Genomic DNA, 25,021 nt, shown 5'->3' on the forward strand with positions numbered 1-25,021 from the left:
AGAGGTTTCAGTGAGCCAAGATCACGCCACTGTACTCCAGCCTGGGTGACAGAGCGAGATTCCCTCTTGAAAAAAAAAAAAAGACATACAAATGGCAAAACAGTAAATGAAAACATGTTCAACATCACTAATCATTAAGGTAGTGCAAATGAAAATCACAATGAGATATCATCTTACCTCACTCAATCAGAATGGCTATGATTAAAAGGGCAAAAAACAACAGATGTTGGTAAGGATATAGAGAAAGGAGAACTCTTATACACCCTTGGTGGAAATGTAAATTAGTAGGACTTCGAATTAAAACAGTATGATTTCTCAAAGAATTAAACTAGAACTACATTTCCATTAAATAATCCTACTACTAGGTATCTCCCCATCTCCCCAGAGGAAATGTAGTCAGTATACCAATACATACCTTGACCTGTATGTTTATTGTAGCAACATTACCAGTAACAAACATATGGAATCAACCAAAGTACCCATCAATGAATGATTGGATTAAAAATGTGATTATATATACACAATGCCATACTACTCAGTCATAAAGGGAGAATAAAACCACATATTTTGCGGCAACATGGATGGAACTAGAGGTTGTTTTCTTAAGAAAAACAGGCTATATCCAGAAAATAAAATATAACACTCTGTCACTCACAAGTGGTTGATAAAAAATGTGTTTGTGTGGGTGTACAGAGTGAAATGATAGACAATGAAGACTTGGAAGTGTAGGGGGAAGAGGGATTGAATAGTGAGATATCAGTTAGTACATACATTGTTTGTCATTATAGTGATGAATACCTTAAAGCTGTGACTTAAGCTCTATGTAATCTATTTAACAGAATTGAACTTGTAACACATATTTTTGGCAAATAAAATAAAAAAAAAATAAACAGAAAATCTTGACATACTGCTCCCTAACCTCTGCTGTAAAAAGAAGACTACTACCTGTGTGGCCATAGCAGCATGAATTAAGTATGGAGCAGTCCCCAATCCCAGAGACAGTTAGGGCTCAATACATAGGACTTTAGCCATAGTTAAAATTAGGAGTTTGTTCTTATCGAGTAAAAGTGGTGGCAATCAACTGGAAAACATAGAAGAGTAACATAATTTTTAAATAATTACTGTGGGGAATTGACTTTTGAGAAATAAATAGAACTACTATTTGGTTTAAACTGCAGATGAGGCTTGCTTAGATGGGCTGATAGAAATGAAAGTGGTTAAACTGGCTGCAGTAGGAAATTATTCCGAAGGTTGAACTTCATGATAATATAGCATATTTGACTAGATGTAATGTGATGTAATAGGAAAAGAGAAGATTCAAGAATAAATTTTAGTTGGCTTAATTAACTAGATGGATGTAGATGCTATTTACCAAGATGAAATTGAGTTGGAAGAAGAGTAACTTTGTAGCTGTAGGAGGAAAGAGGCAGAGGTAGGAGAAAACCTAGGAGAGAGTGAGAGGTCCCTGAAGATATTGGTAAAGCATTCCCAAAAGAAGGGTAGGATCAATGGTGCTAAACCGCTGAGAGGTCACAGGAGATGTAGGACTGAGAATTGACTCCTGAAATGAGTGGAATGGAGGCCATAGATAACCTTGACAAACTTGGAGTGGAAACAACAAAAGCATCTATAATGTGTGTAAGAAAAACTTGAAGATGAGAGGATGGGGAAATAATCACATACATATATTTCAAGAATTTTTACAATAAAAATGGCAGACAAATAATATGGTAGAAAAAAAGCACTAAGAGTCTTATGAAGACCTCTGTAGAAATGGGTGATGTTTCAGCAGGCTTTTGCTGATTGAAATAATCCCATAGACCATAGATGTAAGAAGCAGAAGGTGAAGAAGGGTCACATGCAGAAGCAAAATCCTTGATTGGGCAATGTGGTTCAGAATCAAGAGGGAAGGTTAAGAGATAGGGATAGGGAGGTTTCAACTACGACAATAGGAGAGAAGCCAGAGAAATGGGATTGAACTGAATGTGGGTTGCTCAACTTGGTAGTGGTTATGGTGAGACCCTTCTGTTCTGATTTTTCTGAACTTCTTAGTGAATTATCTGAGGCTGTCAGTGGGCACAGGGCAGTTTTCTAATATTGAATCTTCCTTGCTTGAGAAGCAGACATGCCAATCTCTGCAAGGTTTTTGGTATGTATGTTATCTCACTAGTCTTCACCCTCTAAGGTAGTTGTTATGATTATTCTCATTTTAGATGTGGAAATTGAAGCTCTGACAGTCAAAGTAGCTTTTTAACAGTCCAGAGATAGCATGAAAAAGAGTTAGGTCTTAACTAAAATCTGAGATTCCAAATGCTTTGCTCATTAGAATCATGCTGCCTCTTTGATGAAATCCATTTGGGTTTCATTAAAGAATGGTGAGAAACATGGGGAGGGAGAGAAGTGATTACTGTTAAAACAGGGCAAATGTGATAGAGAGCGTTCTGGGGATAAGAGGTATAGAATTGTATATATTCAACAGAAACCCATCTCAGTTTCTTGGAAATTATAAGTATACTTTCAGTTTCTGGGACTTTTTTCTTTCTTTCTTTCTTTCTTTTTCTTTGCATTTGTTGTGTTTTTTGTCCTTAAGATTACTGGAATATCAGTAAATAATCAGAAAATAATTTTTAAAATTTCAATTTGTGCTATAGAAGCAAGGGAAGCAGAGAAACTGTAAAACATTTTTCCATGGCAGCCGGCTAACTTGGGATAAAGGAGGAGGGAACCTTGCTGGAAGCATCAATGAGAAGAGGTTCTAGATGTTCTTACAATGTGTTCATGGTCCTCAGATGCCACATTCACAAACCTTGAGAAACAGACATCACAATCAGAAACTGCAGGCTAATTATTTTATTGGTATATTAAAGTTAGAGCTATGACCACCTTGATCTAATGTCATGGCATTTGAATAAATTGAATCATTTTAGTCACTGTTAACTTTTTACTGCCTGAAACAAACAAACAAGGAAGTTCATAGACCAGACTTGACATGGCAGGAAATGTCTAATTCCTCACCAGTCTTACCACAGTAGAGTACATGAGAGCCCATCCTCTCTCCCCCCATCCCTTCTACCACCTGTGATTCCTTCCTAATTTTTTATGTGTTCACAATTCCTCACTGGTCTTATTGCAGTAGAGTACATGAGAGCCCATTCTGTCTCCCCCATCACTTCTACCACCTGTGATTTCTTCCTAATTTTTTATGTGTTCACTGTTTTAATGCCATGGCACACAATGTGTGTGATTTAGTTTTCATCCCAAGGATCGGAGAAACTATTGCGCCCTCATTCCACACCCAGGACTTCTAGTTTATTTAATGTACAATGAAAATCCAATAAAGAATTTGTTCCAGGGGAATGAGAAGGTAAGATTGCATTTATAGCGACAGACGACTGTGCTGTGAAGGATTGAGTGGAGAATGCAAGGCAGATTCAGGGAAGTCCAGCTGTGAAGATCCTATACTGATCTCAGTAAGTACACAGGGATGATGGTGGCCTTGCTGTGCAGTGCATCAGCATCGATGATGGAGATAAACACACATCAGAGATACTGCAGAGACGGAGAATTAGATAGAACATTTGTCTCTGTCTAACTAAAGATATAGAAATATCAGAGCCACTCATTGTCATTTTGCCTTTGCAAGGTAACCAGGCAGAATGGCATCTTCCCTGGCATAAATATAGACATGCTTGAAGGGGGAATATGTTATTAATTGGCAATTCTTCTCTGACTCTGTGGGAAGTGAATTGGTTCTAGCTGGATTTCATGAGTCTTGTCTTAGGCAGAGAATAGTTGGTTGGGCCAGCAGGTCCCACTGTGTTATTGAGATTCCTGTCTCTGGTTTCTCAGACACTGTTTTCCATATGAACTGGAGATGAGCAATCCTGTCTAGGTGGCTTAAGGTAGACCATCGGGCAGCAAAGGAATGTCAGAGAAAAGGAGTAGCAAAGAGGCCACGCCAACATTGCCTAATTATGTGGCCAACTGAGGTTGCTGCAGGTTCCCCTTGGCAGGAGAGTACAGGAAGAGAACAGATGATGCCTCCAAATGTCACTCAAGGGCTCAGGCCCTTTCCCTGACCTTCTCCAATATCAGCAATGAGTAAAGTGTGTCAGGAAAGCATAAATATCAGCTATGCATTCACCAGACACAACAAAAACAGAGGTTAGTGAAGGTAGGTGAAAGGGAAAAGCAGGACATGGGCTCCTAGAGGTGAGTGAAAATGCTCAGCACTGCATTTACCTTCTAACATGGATGTTTATATTCCGAGGTCCTGAAGAGCCAGTCTTCAACATATGTAGGAAACATGAATCAGTCCATAACATCTCCCAACCTTTTCTCAGTCACTGACAGTCATTCCCCCAGTGGTTCAAAAATCCTTACTCCTTCCAGGCACTGCCCATTAGCAAATCACGTTGGTTCCACTTTTACAGTGCATTCCAAATAGGACCACTTGCATGATCTTTACTAGAAGGTGATTGTTCAGGCCATAATGCTGCCTCCTGAAGAACTTTAGTATCCGCCAGCTGGTCTTGGTAACATTCCTCCCCCAGCACATCCCATACCACTTCTCACATTAGTCAGAACAATCATTTAAAAGTGAGAATCAGGTCGTTAACACTTTTATGCTTCAAATATTCCTAGGATTTCATTCTGTACATGTAATACGATCCAAATTTCATGCCTCAGCTCTCTCTTTTCCACACATCTCTCTCTTTTTTGAAGCTCTCTGGATGGAATAGAAAGCAGAATCTTCCTCAACATATTGTGTTTATTGCATAAGCAAACCATTTTGATAATGCAGTTGTGAGAATTCAGCTTTGCTTTGACTTGTCTAAAAAGCTTGGTTACACAACTATGATGGTCATCTTTATTTTTCAATGTTTTGTTGATTCCCCATAAATATAATTTCACAATTATTTTAGTGTATTCATATTCTTTCCACCTATCCTAGCTAGGCTGATTATAATAGAAAATATTTCTTCATCATTTACTGTATGCTATTCAATCTTCAGAACCATCTTATTAGGGAGGCATAATTACTATTATCTTAATTTTCTAAGTGAGATGATGTAGGTGCCTGCCTAGGTTGATATAAAGGACAAGTCAAAGCAAAGCCTAATTCCCACACACAACTCCTATATCAGAATGGTTAGTTTATGCAATAAATACGGTAAATTGAGGACGATTCTGCTTTCTGTTCCATTCACAGAGCTTCCAAGTCTTCAAAAATAGAGAGATGTGTGGGTATGAGAGCGCTGAGGCATGAAATTTGGATCTTATTACAAGTGCAGAAGAAAATCCTAAGAGCATTTGAAGCACAAAAGTGTTACAATTTGATTCCTATTTTTCAGTGATCACCCTGACTGATGTGAGGGCAATGGATATGGGATGTGCTGGGGTAGGAATGTTACCAAGAGCAGCTGAGGATATTAAAGTCCTTGAGGAGACAATATCATGGCCTGAACTATGACCTTCTAGTAAAGATTATGCAAGTGGTTCTATTTGGGATGAGTGTTGCAAGTGGAGGCAACTCCATTTGCTAAAGGGCAGTGCCTGAAGGGAGTGAGGATTTTTGAACCACTGAACACCTGTTAGTGACTTAGAAAATGTTGGGAGCTGTTATGAGAGTTGAACTGTGTTTCCTAAAATTTTGTATGTTGAAGACTGTTCTTTCAGGACCTCAGAATATGAACATGGATATTAAAAGGCAAGTGGAGTGCTGAGGGCTGCCACTCATGTCTAGGTGCCCAAGCTCCTGCAGCAGTCCTATTTCTCCCTTCCACCCACCCTCACTCACAGACAGTGTCCTTTTCAGCTCTTCAATCACTTCTGTTTTTGTTGTGTCTGGTGAGTGCATAGCTGATATTTATGCTATCCTGACACACTTTACTCATTGCTGACACTGGAGAAGGTCAGGGAAAGGGCCTGAGATGAGTGACTTTTAGGGACATTTCTATTCTCTTCCTGTACTCTCCTGCCAAGGACAAGTCTGTGTTGCCTCAGGCCTGCAGCAACCTCAGTTGGTGACATAATCAGGCAATGTCAGCCTGGCCTCTTTGCTGCTCCTTGTCTCTGACATTCCTTTGCTACCTGATGGTCTAATTTAAGCCACCTAGGCAGGATTGCTCATCCCCAGTTCCTATGGAAAACAGTGTCTGGTGAGACCAGAGACACAAATCTCCATAATACAGTGGGATCTGCTGGGACCAAGCAACTACTCTCTGCCTAAGAGAAAACTCATGAAGCTTAGCTAGACCCAACCCACTTTCCATAGAGCCAGAAAGAATTGCCAATGAATGTACTCCCCTTTCAAGTATGTCTATGTTTATGTGAGGGATAATACCAATCTGCCTAGTTCCCTTGCAAGGGCAAAGTTATCTGTAGCAAAACTTTTTGTATTAGGAAGTCTCCCTGTATTATTACCTGCAACAGTTCAGAAGGGCCAGAGCATGTCCTCATCAGCACAGCCCAGGATTCACTCATCCACAATGGTCAAGAGGCCTGTCTTTAGGATTTACTGTCACATACCCACTCTACCCCCATCATACCTCCAACCAAGCTGTCCTGAAATTAACACCAGCCATGCAAAAAATGTGAACAATTGCACAAGACACACAGAAGGTCTAAGTGGTAAATGGCAGCTGGTGATACCGACTAACCTGTGTATTCCATGAACTGATGAGCAGAGATTTACCAGATATAACAGAAGAATCAGTGGCTGAAAGAAGTGCTGACAATGCAGGACTCTGATAGGGCTTTTTGGGAACACAACATTTATCGTGAAATTTCACAAACAAAAATGAAACAAAGGTAGTAAGGAGTACTATATCTTATTACTTAGAAGAGTAAATGAAAGAAATCTCACCAAATTCATGGGGGAAACAGCCAGAAATATATAGAAAAATACACATAATTAGCTTGTCTCAGAAAATAAAATATGAACAAGAAGTACCAGAAAGAATGTGGGGAGGAATACACATCAGAATATTGTAGAAAAAAATATTCTTTGTGGATGATCAATCTGAGAAAACAGGTACCACAAATACTGACTAAACCAAGAAAACCAATATAATGCAATTGAGGCTTTGATGGTGGTATCTGATTATCTTATTTGAATCTAAAATTGTGGCCATTTAATTATCAGTGATAGGAATTCAAAATAAATCCTAAAAGAAATGAAGTAGAGGGTGAAATTTATAGAATATTCTAGAGAATGTGAAGAGCATGAAGGAAGTCTTAGCGACATGATACCACATGACTCACTCAAGGGAACTGTGTGTTTAGTTTTCTAGGGTCTGGAAATGTTCTCGTGGTCTCTGTGTTCATTTTACATTAATAAGCCCTAACAATACTTTAACATACATAATTTTAGCATTCCTGTATTGTACAGCACTAAGCCTTGCCTGAGCTGAGTGAGATCCACAGAAGCTTGGACAATTCCTGTAGCCTGAGCAGGCTGTGGAGGAGCTTTCTCTCATCTGTGTGTGCCCAGGAGTGTGCTGTCCTCACACTTCTCACCCATAGCAGAGGGCATCTCTATCACATCAAAAATTTAGCTAAATGTGAAACTATCTGTACACACACCATGAGAGATGGAAATAGGCTATAAAAAGAGCCAGAGATATTGACCCTCTTCACTGCTGGCTGTAGCTTCGCTGCCCACACACACAAAAACAGAAATAAATAGTACAGTGGGAAGCAGATAATAGTTTTACCAAAAATATTGAAACTCTAATGATATCTAAAGTTTAATTCTGACATTGTGCTGCTTGCTTGGACACAGTTCCTTCAAAACCTTTGTTTGAACTAAGTCATAGTTGTACCTTTTAGAAATAAGGCGCAAACAACATCCAACCCAACCCATCCCTCTGGGCTAGAGTCCCAGAGAGAAATAAGGGATGCACCTGACCTGCAGTGAGCAAAGCAGAACCCAGTCTCTTAGGTGGTGAGGCCCATCCAGTGTGGTGCTCAAAGGTGCCATTGTTCTGCTCCTCTTTAAAAGGGGAGTTGCCTCGTTTCTCCCAGCACAGAGTTGGGAGCACCTCCAGAGCCTCCTGCAAGATGCTGCTGATTCTGCTGTCAGTGGCCCTGCTGGCCCTGAGCCAGCTCAGAGCTTAAATGAAGGTAAAACAGAAGTGGAGGAAGATGTGGTGACTCTACTTGGGGCTTAGGAGGTGATAATGGTAATCAGGGGGAAGAGAGGAGAATGAAAACACAGATGGGGCTGCAGAGTTTTCATGCCCAGGATCAGGAGACCTGTTGTGCCCTCATTCCACACTAAGGGCTTCTAATTTATTTAATGTACAATGAAAATCCAATAAAGAGTTTGCACCAGGGGAATGAGAAGGTAAGGTTTGCATTTATAGAGGGATATGACTGTGCTGTGAAGGATGCAGTAAAGAATGCAAGACAGATTCGGGGAAGTCCAGCTTCCTGGAACTTATACTACTTTACTGTTTTTACTAAAGTATAAAATACCATAAAGTATACTATAAAGTATTCTAAAGTATAAAATACTATAAAGTCATTGTGTGGTTGTGCTGTGAAAATCCTATATTGATCTCAGTGGAAAGGGATGATGGTGGCCTTGCTATACCTGGTGGGTCAGCATCAATGATGGAGAAAATCACACATCAGAGATACTGCAGAGATGTAGAATTGGATAAAACACTTGTCTCTAACTAGAGATGTAGAAATATGAGAGCCAATCATTGTCATTTTTCTCTCCCCTACATGCAGTATTTCAATGTGCTGGGAGTTTTATGGGTAAGATTGTATTGAAATGATTACTTCTGGCAAACCCCTATTGAGAAAGCATGTGAACATAAGCAATGTATTTACAGAAGGTGGGCATGAGGATGCAAAATATCAAAAATATCACATTGAGGTATCTGGCATGTGTAAAGTAAATTAGCATTACATCTTGAGGGATCCTAGGGAGGAAACAAAGGGGCGCTTTCATGTTGAGTTCATGGTTATTGCTCTGTCGTAACAACGAGTTAACTTAGGGGATTCATGGGCTGTGGTGAGAAGTCCTTTTTCCCTGTAGAACACTTGTGAGTCTTGAAAGATCTGAGATGTAACTTTTCCCATCATCCTGTGCTTCTCTTCCCGATATCAGCCAGAAGCAATCTCCCTCCCTAATACCAGGTAAATCCCAATTCATTCTCAATCTGTTTTGACTGTCTTTTTCTGCTTACAAATTGATCAGTTCTCCAGTGTCTTCTTATCAACACTTTCCTTTCAGGAACTGATTAATATTAGTGCCCCTAAAGATATAGGCAATCTTCATGCAACCTTGATTCTAGTGACCATGAGCAGAGCCACCAGATTGAATGGCAGAGATGCCTGGCTTAGATGACAACAGGAGTGGATTGACTCTTCCCCCAGGCCAGGAGTGACTGCTGGGAGATGACAGAGAGATGGGAAATGGCCTCATTCTGACTCCTCCTTATACTGAGAGCCCCTCAATCGCTTCCTTCTTCCCCAGAGTTCCATTCCAGAGTTCTATGGCTTAACTGAAAATGCAAAGAATTTGGGGTCTGGGTCCCATTTCTGTGCATTTCCCCACTTAGCTGTGTCACCATCGCTTATAAAAATTTGCTGAAACTATTCTGTGAATCCTGTGTGGGCTTTTACTCTGTCTTTCTCTTCTCTCTTTTCGTATTTCTCTACTTGGGTCTTGGAGCCTGGGCCACCAGCTGTAGTGCTCACATAGGTCTCAGGTGCCCAGGCATGGAGTTCAGTCAGCAAGTTATTGAGGTAGCTGGGATCATAACTGGCTGCATTACTGATGTTTCTCATCCTTTTCTTTTCTCGTCTCTGGGAATTCTAACGTATTCAAGACCATTTTGTATATTTTTATTTTTCGCCTAACATAAAATAGACATACTTGTCCTAGGCACAAAGAAATGAGACTTTTCATGACCCAGATATGGATTAAAGGGAACTCTGCCTGTGAAAACCTTGAGCAAAAGGGCTGTTAGTAGTTGAGAGGCACGTTCTGGGAGAGAGGGGCTGTGTACGAAGGACAGAGAGGTATAAAGAAAGGAGGTTCTTCTATCACTGAACCCAGCTCTTCTGGTGTCACTTCACACAGATGGAGGAGACCCAAATCAGAGCTCAGATGAGAAGCCTCAGAGACCTCCTTTTGGAGGACTCCCACCTAAGCCCCCTACTGGTGATGGAAACCAAGATGACAGGCTTCAGCAAAGACCATCCCCACAAGAAGGCAAGAAGCCCCAAGGTCCCCCACCTCCGTCAGGAAAGCCACAAGGACCATCCCTGCAAGGAGGCAACCAGGCCCAAGGTCCCCCATCTCCTCCAGGAAAGCCACAAGAACCACCCCCACCAGGAGGCAATCTCCAGCAGCCTCCGCCACCTCCTGCTGGAAAGCCCCAGGGACCACCATCCCCTCCTCAAGGGGGCAGACCACCCAGGCCTCCCCGGGGACAGCCTCCCCAGTAATCCAGGGTTTAATGACAGGTATGATTCCAGATTATTCTTCAAAGGGGCTCTAAGTGCTACAGTACTCCAGCTTTATTGTGCCAATGAATCAACTAAAAGCCCTCAGTATTGTCCTAGACCCTATTTCTAAAGATTTGTATTCAGATACTTTGGAGTAGGGTAGGAAGACCTTGTATCTCTAACAAACTCTTTAAGGAATTCTGATGTTGAGAAACAACATTCCAAATAATGTCTTAAATGGTGTTGGCAACGAGGAAGTAGTGCCCTGTTCTCTCTGATGCTCTGTTTTCTGTCCACAAACTCAGAGACCTCCCATTTAAAGTTTTTACCTGAGCACTGTTTGCTCAGTCCTACTTCACACCAGACTCTCCAGTCCAGTATTCCTGCCAAGTGGTCCCTGAACGTTCAGCAGCTAAATGGTGTCTCATTTTTAAAATTCTTTCTTTTCAGTAAGCACATGATTAAGCTGACAAAAAAGTATCTAATGGAATGGAAAAATATGAAGCTAAATTTAAAGGCATAACTCATCCTACCTGCCTTCCCTCCTTCAGAAAACTAACACTGTTAACTTTATGGCATCTTCTCTTTGAAGTATTTATGTGTACATAGACGTTTAGAATATTTTTCCCTCAGAATGAATACTATAACTTATATGCAGGTAAATATGTTAGTCATTTAAAAAATACATTTCTTTGAAAATTTCCACATGAATTTATGAAGCCAAGTAGATCTCTTCAGTGGTTTTCTGTATGTTTTTACAATTTTATGCTACTCCATTATGTGGCTGTGCCATGATTTCTTTGACCAATCCCTGTCACTAGACATTGAGGGGGGTTTCAACTTCTCACTATTATAGAATATGTTCCAGTTACCATCTGTGTAAATATGTCCCTGAACAAATTCAACAGCAAGTCATAACAAACTAAGAATGATCTTTTGTCTTTATCATGTAAGCAACAATTTTTAGCACATTGTGTGCAAGGGCATCAAAAGAGTGAACACATAAAAAGTCAGGAAGGAATCACAGGAGGTAGAAGGGATAGGGGGAAAGAGGATGGGCTCTCATATACTCCACTGCAGTAATGTCAGTGAGGAATTAGACATTTCCTGCCATGTCAAGTCTGGTCTATGAACTTCCTTGTTTGTTTCAGGAAGTGAATAAGAAGATGACAGTGATTCAAATGATTCAAATGCCGTGACATTGGAAGAAGGCGGTCATAGCTCTACTTCAATATACCAGTAAAATAATCAGCTTGCAATTTCTGATTGTGGTGTCTTTCTCTGTTTGTGAATGTGGAATCTGAGGACCAAGAACACAACGTAAGAGCACCTAGGATCCCTTCTCCTTGATGTTTCCTGGTAGCTTCCCTCCTCCTTAATCCTAATTTATCCAGTTTCCCTGAAAAAAGGTTTTATTGTTTCTCTCCTTCCATGACTTCTATTTGGGTTTTTGTTTTTTTGTTTTTCTGAGACGGAGTGAGTCTCAGTCTAGCGCCCAGGCTGGAATGCAGTGGTGTGATCTCGGCTCACTGCAACCTGCATCTCCTGGGTTCAAACTATTCTTCTGCCTCAGTCTTCAGATAGTTGGGATTACAGGTGCTCACCACCACAGCTAGCTACTTTTTGTATTTCTAGTAGATATGGGTTTTCACAGTGTTGGCCAGGTTGGTCTCAAACTCCTGACCTCAGGTGATCTGCCTGCCTCAGCCTCCCAAAGTGCAAATGAGCCACCACACCCGGCCCTCCCCTGACTTACATAGCACAAATTGAAATTTTAAAATTATTCTCAGTGTGTTTACTGATATTCTAGTAATATTAGGACAAAAAAACCACAACAAATGCAAAATAGTCCCAGAAGCTGAAAGAAATCCTTATAATTTCTAAGAAACGGAGTTTGGTTTCAAGGGAATGAATATGGTTCTATGCTTCTTACCCCCAGAACCCTCTCTATCCCATTTACCGTATTTGTAACAGTGATCACTTCACTCCCTTCCTATGTTCCTCACCATTCTTTAATGAAACCTGAATGGATTACATCAAGAAGGCAGCATGATTTTAAGGAGCAAAGAATTTGGAAACTCAGATTTTAGTTAAGACCTAACTGTTTTTCATGCTACCTCTGAGCTCTTAAAAAGCTACTTAGACTCTCAGAACTTCAATTTCCACATCTAAAATGAGAATAATCATAATGATGACATTAGAGGATGCAGACTAATGAGATAACATACATAACCAAAAACCTTGCAGAGATTGGCATGTCTGCTTCTCAAGCAAAGAAGTTTCAATATTAGAAAACTACCCTGTGCTCACTGATAGCTTCAGAAAATTCACTGAGTTCAGAAAAATCAGGAGAGAAGGAGCTTACCATAACCATCACAAAGCTGACCAACCTACATTCAGTTCAAGCCCAGTTCTCTGGCTTCTCTCCTATTATCGTAGGTGAAGCCTCCCTACCCCATCTCTTACCCTCCCGCTTGATTCTGAACCACTGCCCAATCAAGGATTTTGCTTCTACATGTGACCCTTTTGTCTCCTGATTCTTATCTATGCTCTATGGGAGTATTTCAGTCAGCCAAAGCCTGCAGAAACATCACCCATTTCTACAGAAGTCTTGCTAAGACTCTTAATGCCTCTTTCCTACCGTGTTATTTGTCTGCCATTTTTACTGCAAAAGTTCTTGAAACATATGTATGTGATTATTTCCCCATCCCCCCACCTCCAATTTTTTCTTCCACACACATTATAGATGCTTTTATTCTTTCCACTCCAAGTCTGTCAAAGTCATCTACTGCCTACATTCCACTCATTTTAGGAGTCAGTTCTCAATCCTGCATCTCCTGTGACTCCCCAGCAGTTTAACACCATTGATCATACTTTGCTCGGGGTACACTCTATCCATCTATCCAGGAACCGCCCACTCTTTTGTAGGGTTTCTCCTACCTCTGCCTCTTCCCTCCTACAACTACAAAGTTACTCCTCTTCCAACTCTATTTCGTCTTGGTAATGAATTCATCTAATTAATTAAGCAAACTAGGATTTATTTTTGACCTTTCTCCTTTCCTTTTACATCACATTACATCTAGTCAAATATCCTATGTCGTCATTGTAAAGTTCAACTTTCAAAATAATTTCCTACTGCAGCCATTTTCATCACTTTCATTTCTATCAGCCCATCTAAGCAGGCCTCATGTGCAGCTTATGCCAAATAGCAGTTTTATTTATTTCCCAACAGTCAATTCCCCACAGTAACCATTTAAAATTTATATTACCTTTCTATGTTTTCCAGTTGGTGGCCACCTCTTTTACTCTATAAGAACAAGATGCTAATTTTTAACTATGCTAAAATCCTATGTATTAAGCCCTAACTATCTCTGGAATTGGGTGCTGCTGTATACCTAATTCATTCTGCTATGGCTACACTGGTTGACATCTTCTTTTTTGGCGGGGGTTGGGGAGCAGTATGCCTAGATTTTCTTTAATTTTTTAAAAATTTTACTTGCATAAGTACATGTATCGCAAGTTCAATTTTGTTACATAGATAAACTAGTGCTTAAGTCAGGACATTTGGGTATTCATCACTCAAATAACAAACACTCTATTTATTAATCAATATCCCACTACTCAATCCCTCTGCCTCCCACACTTCCAAGTCTTCAGTGTCTATCATTTCACTCTGTACAGCCATGCAAACACTTTCTTTAGCAACCACTTATGACTGAGAACGTGTTGTATTTGATTTTCTGCAACTTGCCTGTTTTTCTTAAGAAAATGACCCCCAGTTTCATCCATATTGCCATAAAATATGTGATTTCATTCTCTCTTTATGACTGAGTTGTATGGCATTATGTATATATAATTACATTTTTAATCCAATCATCCATTGATGAATACTTCGGTTGATTCAATATCTTTGTTACTGTGAATGTTGGTACAATAAACATACAGGTAAAAGTATGTATTTGATACATTGACTACTTTTCCTTTGGGGAGATACCCAGAAGTAGGATTGCTCAGTGGAAATGTAGTTCTAGCTTTAGTTCTTTGAAAAATCATAGTGTTTTCCATAGAAGCTGTCCTAATTTACATTCTCACCAAGGCTATTATAAGAGTTCTTCTTTCTCCATATCCTTGCCAATGGCTCTTTATTTTTTGCCCTTTTAATCAAAGTCATTCTGACTGAGATAAGATGATATCTCATTGTGGTTTTCATTTGCATTTTTAATTGAATTTTTTGGTGTTGTTGAGTAGTTTGAGTTTCTCGTATACGCTGCATATTAGTTCCCTGTTGGATGCATAGTTTGCAAATATTTCTCTCTGTTGGTTGTCTGCTGACTCTGTTGATGATTTATTTTGCTGTGTAGAATGTTTTAAATAAATTAAGTGCCATTTGTCCAATTTGGTTTTTGTTGCCTGTGCTTTTGATGTCTTAGTCGTAAGTTCTTTTCTGAGGCTATGACCAGAAGTTTTCTTGTTGTATTATTATATGCCCACATCTTACATTTAAGTCTTTAATCCATCTTGAGTTATTTTTCTATATGAGAGATGTGAGAGATAGGAGTCCAGTTTTATTCTTTTGCATATAGCAATACAATTTTCTGGACATTATTCATTGAAATGAGTGATGTTTCCCAAGTGTGTGTTCTTGTCTGCTTTGTCAAAGATCAGTTGTCTGAAAATATGTAGCTTTGTTTATGGATCTTTTATTCTGTTCCATTGATCTATATCCCTATTTTTACACCAGTAATATCCTGTCTTCATTACTGTAGTCTTGTATAATTTGAATTCAGGCCATGTAACACTTCCCAATTTGTTCATTTTGCTCAGGATTGCTTTGGCTCTTTGGGGTCTTTTTTGCTTAAATTTTGGATTATTTTATTCTAATTCTGTGAGAAATGAAATTGGTATTTTGATAAGGGTTGCATGGAATCTGTTGATTTCTTTGGATACTCGGTTGGCCTTCTTAACATTCTTCCAGTATACCAAGTTTGTTCCTAACTTTATCAAGCATGTGTTTGCATTTTATTCAAATATGCTCACATCTTACCACATTAAAGCCTTCTTTGAATACACAGAATCACTTATTCTACTAAATCTGCTTCATTTATTTATCAAACTGTTGTCACTCTGAGATAGCCTTATGCAATATTTGTACTATCTAATATTAACACTCTTATGTAGTCCCCACCACGTTATATCATGATTGGTTAGTGTGACCAATAAAATATGGCAGAAATGGTGGTATGTTACCACTGAGATTAAGTTATAAAAAAAAATTGTGGTTCTCCTTATGTTTTTCAATTCCCCCCTTCTCTCTGTCTCTCTCTCTCACACACATCACTTGCACTGAGAACACACAGCTACCATGTGAAACTTCTCTATGGTGTGAATCTCTGAGCATTTCTCTCCTTGAGAACAACAGAGGAGTAAGCACCTAGAGAGGAGAAGGAAAAGTCACTCACTTCTTATTCTTTAGTCCCTACATAACCTCTGTAACAAGTTCACTATTCTAGAGTTGATTCCAATGTGGAGACCAGAGTGGTGAGTGATAGGCATGGTTCTGATCCCTCCTAGTTAGCCCTGTTAGAAAGTCAGATGACAGCTCCAACTACTGAGGTCTCTTCGATAGCCTTATTTTTCTTTTTTTTTTTTTAGAATGAGGAGGTTTTCTTTGCTTTGTCTTCACAATGAGCAATGTCAACACTACCGTGTACCTGAATTTACAGGTTAATTACATTTACATTTCTTTCCTTGCAAAACTCCCATGCCCAAGCACAAAGTTAATAATTATCTGTTTTCCCCATAATTTGCTTTGTTTTAAGAACATCTAAGTCTTCTTTCAACTTCCGACAGACCTGCAAAATCCCTCTTAGTAAGATATTTCTCACTCTCAAAAATCAGATAATTGGCTTTTGTCCTGGAAAATTCCATTTTTTCTTTGTAAGTAGGATCATGCTATCCTGAGTTACTGTCTTTCTCTTTCTTGGTTTTCTTCTGTGAAATACTTGCTAGCATAGCTTCAGCACATGAGAAGGAAAATATTTCAAGACTTTTTATGTCTGCAGATGTGTTATGTGACATTCACACTTAAATGATTACCTGACTGGATATAGGATTCTAGTTTGATCGTTATTTTTACTTAGAATTTTTAAACTTCTGTCCCCCTACAGCAACAAGGAATTATCTTGGAAGCAGATAGAAACCCTCACCAAACACTGAATCTGTTGATGCCTTAATCTTAGACTTCCTAGCCTACGGAACATTGAGAAACAAATTTCCGTTCTTTATTTGCTGGAGTATTTAGCTAATATCTTGTTTAAAAATTCTTTTCCATGCCCTTACCCATCTGTTCTCCTTCTGGAATACTCAAAGTCAAACATCTAATTGCTACATGGTGTCTTGGGAGACACTGGCTAAATTTAAAGATACCATTTAAAGTGATCTAAATTTTGATTCATTTATCACAAGAAATCTAAAATGTCAGAAACTCAAGAGAAAGATTGGTCAGAGAGCTATATATCAAAAGATAAATTTGTATATCATATGCAAATATTAGGCTTTTGCCTGAGAGCATCTTCCATGTCCTGGCCCCAGAGGTGGTGTTACTTTGTCAGTGGTTGGGGCTGTAAAAGAAGGCAGTGCTCACTAGCCTAAACTCAAGTGTCTGTAGCCTCAGCTTCCCACTGTTTTAGCAATGTCAGGGGGTGTTGTGAAACTTTTAATTACTCATTTTCAAAGTTTATGGAAAAATGCAATCACAACTTCTTTTATATGTGATACAAAGCAACACAACTCTTTCTCATATTTTCATAAACTTATGTAAGAAGCACGTAAGCAGATATCTTTAAAAGAGGGATTATTTTCAAGTGATTAATGACAGACTCACTTTGATTTTAGGTGAACAAATAGCTTTTCTCTCAGAACAGGGTCTTTTCTTTTGCTTAAGAACCCTGATAATAAATTCTAACAAACATTTCTTACCAAAGTTGTTGATTTTTAGATGCACATGTTTACATTTTTGACATCTTGGCATTTCGAATGTGTGACAGATCATACCTTCCAAAGACGTCCAAAAGATTATCTCTTACCTCATGCTTTCTGATGACAATGGGACCTTCATATCCTCCCTGCAACTGGTGACATCGGATTCCTCCCCCTTGAACCTCAATTGACTTTTGTAACTGCTTTGACCAAGAGAGCAGATAAGAAGTGATGCTTAGTAACTTTTGAGTCTAGATCATAAAAACATAAAAATGCCATGTAATTCTAACTTATTCTCTCCTGAACCTGTCCACATGTTGTGAGGAAACCTATGCTGTGAGGTAGACATCTAAAATTAGTTTGTAAAAAATTGGATATTGAATTATCCTCAAGCAATATTTAATGACCAAACTCTAGTCATTGTTTGAATTGCTTTAGAATCATACAGTAAATTTCCATTTCCTTTAAGGTTATTTTGTATTCAATGTTCCCTAACATCTTGAGTTACATTTGATAATTTATATTATATTAAAATAATATTAATTTCATTGCAATTTTTACATCAGAAAAGTTTTATATCATGTACTTTTAATCTTTCCAAAATTCACACATATATGGTTAACTTCCCATTCTTATATTTAAAGTTTGCATTATTTTCTGTTTTTTATTTAACAGAATTACAAGATCTTTCATTACAAGATCTTTCATTTTAGTCCAAGTATTAGCTTTTCCATTTGCTGTAAAGTAGATCGTTTTTCTGTTCTTCCATTCTAGATATATTAATCTGAGTGGTAGACAACAAATCTTGTTATTATGTAGGCGATATTTCACTATATTAACTAACACATTCTTAATCTGTTAGAGGACTAAAAAGAATATTGTACTTGTAATTGTCATGAATTCAATTTTGATTTTAAATATCGAATCATATAAACAATATATAAGCAAATACTAACTTTACAAAAATTAATTTACTTACTTTTATAGTTCAGTAACGAAGAAAATGCTTAAAAATACATAAATACAAAAATGATCGTATTTTGTTTGAATGTCTGGGGAAAGCAATGTCAGAGGCTATTTTAACTGAATCTTTTGTTAAAGCATTCTGACAATTTTTAATTTGGGAGCATTTCATTCCTTACAATTTCATGTCTGCTCTTCTTTTCTCAAATAATTATGGGGAAGCAGATATTCCAATCTTTGCAAGGTTTTTATGTATACTATCTCATTAGTCTTCATCCTTTAAGACACTCATTTTGATTCTTCTCATTTCAGTTGAGGAATCTGAAGCCCTGAGATTTGTAAGTGGCTTGTTAAAAGCCCAGAGCTAGCAAGAAAAAGAGTTAGGTCTTAACTAAAATGTGAGAGATTCTGAATTCTTTGTTCCTTAAAATCACGCTGCCTCCTTGATGAAATCCTCTCAAGTTTTCTTAAAGAATGGTGAGGAACATAGAAAGAGAGGGTGTTTTATAAAATTCAATTTTGGCCTTATTTCTTCTAGGAAATATTTTTTTATCACCACCAATGATAATTAAGGAGCCGCTATTATACATTCAATTAATATACTCTGACATTTCCATCAGAGACTCAAATGCATTTTGTTAATCTTCTATTTTATTGTCAGTGTTTATGTTGCTTTCCCAGAGTGTTCTTTCTTCACACAGAGGATATTTTCTACAATATTCTGATACTCATTCCTCGACTCTTTTCTAATACTTGTTAGTTAATATTTTGTTTTGAGTCAGTACTCTCTCTGAGTATTTTTACTCTTCTGTATATCTTATTCTCTCCTGCATTTTTGTAGATTTTTCTTATTTAAACAAGGATATATAGTGTGCCTCACTATCTTTGTTCCATTTTTGCTTGTAAAATTTGACGATAACAAGTGTCATGTTTTCAAAAAGTTCTTTTAGAGTCTTGTATTGGTAGTTCTCTTTTCTGTGGCCGATTCTTCTAATATACCTAATAATTACCTGTTCATCAATTCATGGAAAGTACATCAGCTGCCGCTTACCATTTCAGACCTTTTGTAGGGCTTCTGCAATTGTTCAGGTCTTGCACATGACTGGTGTTAATTTAGAATTAATTGGTTAGCATATGGTGGGGTTCAAGGGGGTATGTGATGGGAAATCCTAAAGACAGACCCCTTGACCAGTGTCATTGAGTAGATACTGGGCTGTGCAGATAAGGATCTGGTCTGGCTCTTCTGAAGAGATGCAGGTAATAGTACAGGAAGGCTTCCTAATACAGTAGGTTTTGCTCCAGATAACTTTGCCCTTGCAAGGACCCGAGGCAAATTGGTATTTTCTCTAGCATAATTATAAATGTATTTGAAGAGGAAATACATTCTTAATTGGTGATTCTTCTCTGGCTCTGTGGAAAGTGGATTGGTTCTAGCTGGGCTGTATGTGTTCTATTTGGCAATGTTGACTCACGAACTCAGTTATTTTTCGTCATTTCAATTTCACAATTTTGTCTATATTTATTGTTTACTGTCATCTTCTCTTTCATTCTCCTTGCCCTTAGGTATTAATTTCCTTTTCGCTTCTTTATTGTAAGTTTATTGGGACATTGGGAAGGAGCAGAAATCAGTACATGTGTTCAATGAAGTGTGTATTACAATACCTGTAGGATAAAGAGACAAATTCCTTATTACACTTTAAAACAATTCTGTGAATTGTCCTATTGTTTATTCCTTTTTCTTTGTAAGTGTATTCAAGTTATTTTACAAGGCAAACTATTATTACTTGTATTCCAAATTTTAACATGAGAATCTGCTGTTCTTTCTTCACTGATTGCATTAAATATGCAAGGTTACTCAGTAACCTTGTGAAAACTAACCATCTGATTATGAACTAACTTTTTAAAAAGATACTAAAACAAACTTTAACAGCCTGAGGAATATCTGAGATTTTTTCCGAAAAGAAGGTTTGGGAATACCTACAGGAGCAAATTTCTAAATAATCTGATTCTTGCATCCACAAACAATGGCTTAGTATATTCCAGCCCTTCTCTAAATGGACTGGGGATTGCAGATTGTAAATAGTGGAATCTAGAAATGATATTTTATTGGTGGCCAAAGGGCCTACTGAAATGAAAGTGGTTGTATGATTTCAAATTCTTGCTCTTCCACTAGTTTCTCCTTTGCAGAACATACTCCCTGTGGAATGCTGCACTCCTTTAGGATTTGTAGGGTTCTCACTTTCCAGCATGGAGTGAATAGTCAATGTTAGCTATGCCTTCCTGCTTTTACAACCAACGAGGGGAGCCAGAGAAAATCTCACATTTGACTAAATGAGCAAGAGGCAGCTTCATGGCCCAAATCCATTTGGGCATTTCTGCTAGTGTCCAGGCCACACCCGTTTTCACACCATCCAGAGATATTGCTGACTGTGACAATTACCAACACAGAGAGGTTCTTTGATTTTTAAGAGAAAGAGTAATTTCCCTTGAGACTTTACCCTTTAAATGAAGACATTTGTTCACTGATTTCTAGTACATGTCACTGCTGTTTATTCTGAAGAGCTCATGACTAGACACCAGGTACAGCCATAGATTTTTGTATTTGTTCTTTACTCCTGGTCTTTCTTGGGAGATATTGCAGTACAGATTTAATAAATAGAACTCTGAAATTCTGTCTCCATTTTGTACGCTTCCTACCCAGGCATCATGTTCACTTAGCTGTGTCCACACTTGGGCAGAAGAGAGAATATGGTGCTAGCTCATGAGGACATGTCCCTTTCACCTGCCACTATTAGGAACTTCTGAATATGAGTGGACCAAGTGTTTTCACCAAGTCCTTCTTTGGGAATGAATTTACACTCCATTTCTATTGTCAGAATATGAGCCCTGTCAAAGGGCCTTGGTAGTTAGGAAAAGGAGGATTTTGGTGCCACAGACTCAGAGAAATCCTACAATTACTAAGACTATGGGAAGGTGACAACAGAATGCTAGACACATGGTGAATTATTCTTAGTAAAGTGAATCAAAGCTTTTCTTAATTGAAGATCAACCCAGCACCTCCACAGGAAACAGAGTCCATTTCAGGACTGGTTTGTAATTTTCATCTCTTTCTCTCTGATTATCTTACTAGAGAATTCATGCAATTTTCAATGGGGTTATTTTAATTTCCCATAAAATGATTCCAAACTTAAAACTTCCCAGATGCTATAAGCTATAAAATCTAACATGGAGGTTAAAGGCCATCTCTTTTCTCCCTGTTGTTTTTGTTAACTTGTTAACTTAGAAAATGAAGCACTTTTTTTTATTAGCCCTGATTGTCCTCCTGCTATCCTCCATTTTCTAAGAAGATTCTGAGCTGTAGGACAAGGTCACCTCTAAATTACAGAGGATGGAATAATTGTAGAAATCTAGAGAAGCATAGGATATGCCCAAAGGAGGCATAGATCCTGGCTGAGGGGAGGAAATTGTACCAGCATGAAGGAAGGACAATTATTAGCTGTACTCTACTGAATATGGGCTCAATAATTATTCATTGGAATTCAATTTTGAAAGTGGTTTTTACTTTATGAGGAAAGATGTTGCTTATTGCCTTGTGTTAATAGCCATGATAATTTTATTCCTGTCTAATATTTTATAAAGTGGCACTAACACATTACAGCGGCCACAATAAAAGCATGAAATGAATGTTTGGAAAGGATATTAGTTTTCCTATTGCTGCAATAAATAACGCATTATCACAAAGTGAGTGGCTTTGTAGCTCAGAAGTCAGAAATGGGTCTCACTGAATTAAATCCATGTGGAAAGGCTGCAATTTATGCTGAAGTCTCCAGGGCCAAACCCATTTTCTTGCCCACATTCCTGGGCCCTCTTCCGTCTTCAATGCCAGCAATAGCCAGATGAGCCTCCCATCACCACATCACGCTGGTACTGACTCTTCTGCTTCCCTCCTCAACATTTAAGATGTTGTGATTACATTGCGTGTACTTGGATGATCCAGTAAAGTCTCTCTATATTCAGTTCAATTGATTAGCAAACTCAGTACTCCTTTGTCATGTAAGTTAACATACACACTGGCTCTGGGAATTAGGAAGGGTGTGTTTCTGGGAGGCCATTAATCTTCATAGCACACACGGGATGGACATCTCACTTCCCTGGAACTGGTTTGGTTCAGGGCACGTGGAGAGAGTTACCCAGGCTTCTTCCAGATATTGGCATGAGGATATGAACGACTTTATGTCAAATTAGTTGTAATGCGAATATTTGTACTTTAAAGTATGTATCTACACAATAGTGTAGGTCAAAAATTGAAATGGCAGAAATTTGCTTTCAATAACCATTTTCGTTTCATGTAATTGTTAATAATATAGAGCCATTTTTGTTTATTTTGTAATTATACTCTTTTTGATGGTTTTCTTTCTCCCTATCTTCTATGGATTCTTTGAACAAGTTTTTTGATTCCATTTTAGTTGATCTGCAAAGTTTTTGAGTGTCTTTCCTATATAGCATTTTTAGGGGTTGCTCTGGGTATTACATCACATATACATAGCTTGTCACAGTCTAGTGGTGTGCGCATTTTACCCTACGGGCGTGAAATATGAAAACTTTACATCCCTGTTATTAACCCACCCCTGTTTGTAATACAATCATCTTAAATATATCTCTATATGCATTTAGCACCACAGTACATTTTGTAATTTTTGCTTCAACCTCACATTATTATCTTTCAATTTTGCAGCTCAGAATTATGAACTAGGTCTCAAGGCTGAGTTTCTTTCTGGAGGCTCTAGAGAAGAATCTTATTTTTTTGCCACATTCCCTGGACCTCTTTCCTCTTCAATGCTCTCAAGAGCCAGTTGAGCCATTTGAAACTCATGCAGAAAACTCAAGAAGAGGAAGATGTTTTGTTTTTACCTACTTTTTCCCCCCATTTTCTGTTTCCTTCTTTTCTTTTCTCTTTTTTTGCTTCATTTTTGATGTTGCAAAAATTTCTCCTCTATTCTTTCCTTTCTGTTTAGAGAACTTCCTTGAGCCATCTTTTAAAAATAGGTTTGTTAGAAACAAATTCTCTTAGGTTTTTTTTCTTTTCATTCTTCTGAGAGTAACTGGATTTCTGTCTCCTTATTAAAGGATAGTTTTATTGGAAATAAACCTCTGCTTGGCATTTTTTTTCTTTCAGCATTTCAAATATTTGAGCTACATTCTTCTGTTTATTCTGGTTTCTGGTAGTAATGCCACTGTTATTCACATCGTGTTTTTCCTGTAACTATGGTAATATTTCTTCCTAGCTGCTTTTAAAATATTTTCTTCATTTTAATTTTCAGAAATTTTACTACAGAGCTGCTGGGCATGGATTTCCTTGGGTATATTTTATTCAGGATTTGCTCAGTTCCTTCCATCTGCAAGTTTGTGCCCATTGCAAGTTTGGGGAATTTTGGGCCATTCTATTTTGGGTCCTTTTTCAATACCATCGTTGTTGTTCTCTTTTTCTGAAACTCATAATGCATGATTGTCATATCATTTGTTATAGTCTTTCATATTTCTGACACAATGTAATTTTTTAAAATTATTTTACCCTTTGTTGTTCAGACTAGATAATTTCTACTAATCCAACCTCAAGAACATTGTATATTTCCTCTATCATTTTCTTTCTGCAGTTGATTACACACAATGATTTTTTATATTTTATACATTGTATATCTCAGTTCTAAAATTTCTATTTTATTATCTTCTATACTTCCTTTTCCTCTGCTGAGAAGCTTTTTTCTTGTATTTTGAGAGTGTACACACTGATGTTTTAAAGAATGGCTATAATAGTTGCTTTAAAATCTCATCATTTCAATTCCAAGTTGCTTCAAAGTTATCATCTCTTGATTGTTTCATTCCTTAATAATTGGTCAATTATTTCTGGTTTTTAAAAGTATACTGGATGATTTTCTATTTTGTCTTACACACATGCATTTGCTCTGTTTGCAATACACAAAAAGTTTGATAAGTCAAGCTTTGGACATTGGAGGACAGAGACACTCATGCTACATCATAATCCACCTGTTGGTTCAAATGCCAGAAGGATTTGTCCCACTAACGTTTTTCTACTTGGAGCTTGTGCCTGGATGAATCTCTCTGACTCTTGTGAGATAATATTATAAGTATTTAATATCATACTGTACATTCAGATGTAAAAACTACAAAAGACAGTGCATCAAATATGTTCTGAGAGCCCAGTTTATGAAGTATTTATATCTTTTTCTTTTGTGTACTGTTGGCTGAAACCACATCAGTTGAACTCAGGTACTTCTTTTTCCTTTACTTCCTACAGGAACAGCAGAGTTTGATACCTTCTTATTAGAAGCTATCACAGCAGTCAGGTGGCCCTGCTGTCTTCTGATTGGGGATTTATAGAGTGCAGGACAATGAGGCTCAGGTAAAAAGAACATCTACATGCCTGGTGTGGTGGCTTATGCCTGTAATTCCGCTACTTTCCAAGGCCAAGGTGGGAGGACTGCTTGATGCTCGGAATTCCAGATCAGCCTGGGCAACATAGTAAGATGCCCTGTCTTTACAAAGAATTGCAAACTTATGCTGTTCCATTGGGTGCTCCTGTACTCCTTGT

At 38.1% G+C, this 25,021-nt stretch overlaps 1 protein-coding gene and 1 long non-coding RNA gene across 2 annotated transcripts in view; both read left to right on the top strand.

Annotated features, from left to right (window-relative positions):
- LOC139356576 (salivary acidic proline-rich phosphoprotein 1/2-like) overlaps positions 1-11,785 on the top strand; it is a 44,005-nt gene extending 32,220 nt beyond the window's left edge. The window contains exons 2-3 of the mRNA XM_071070693.1: positions 10,103-10,488; positions 11,622-11,785. Of these exons, the coding sequence (XP_070926794.1) occupies positions 10,103-10,470 (368 nt within the window). The 3' untranslated portion in view covers positions 10,471-10,488; positions 11,622-11,785. The remainder of the gene's footprint in view (positions 1-10,102; positions 10,489-11,621) is intronic.
- LOC105499950 (uncharacterized) overlaps positions 1-25,021 on the top strand; it is a 186,778-nt gene that overhangs the window by 125,852 nt on the left and 35,905 nt on the right. The window lies entirely within an intron of this gene.

Source organism: Macaca nemestrina, chromosome 10 (assembly GCF_043159975.1).
Source record: "Macaca nemestrina isolate mMacNem1 chromosome 10, mMacNem.hap1, whole genome shotgun sequence".
Taxonomy (NCBI): Eukaryota; Metazoa; Chordata; class Mammalia; order Primates; family Cercopithecidae; genus Macaca; species Macaca nemestrina.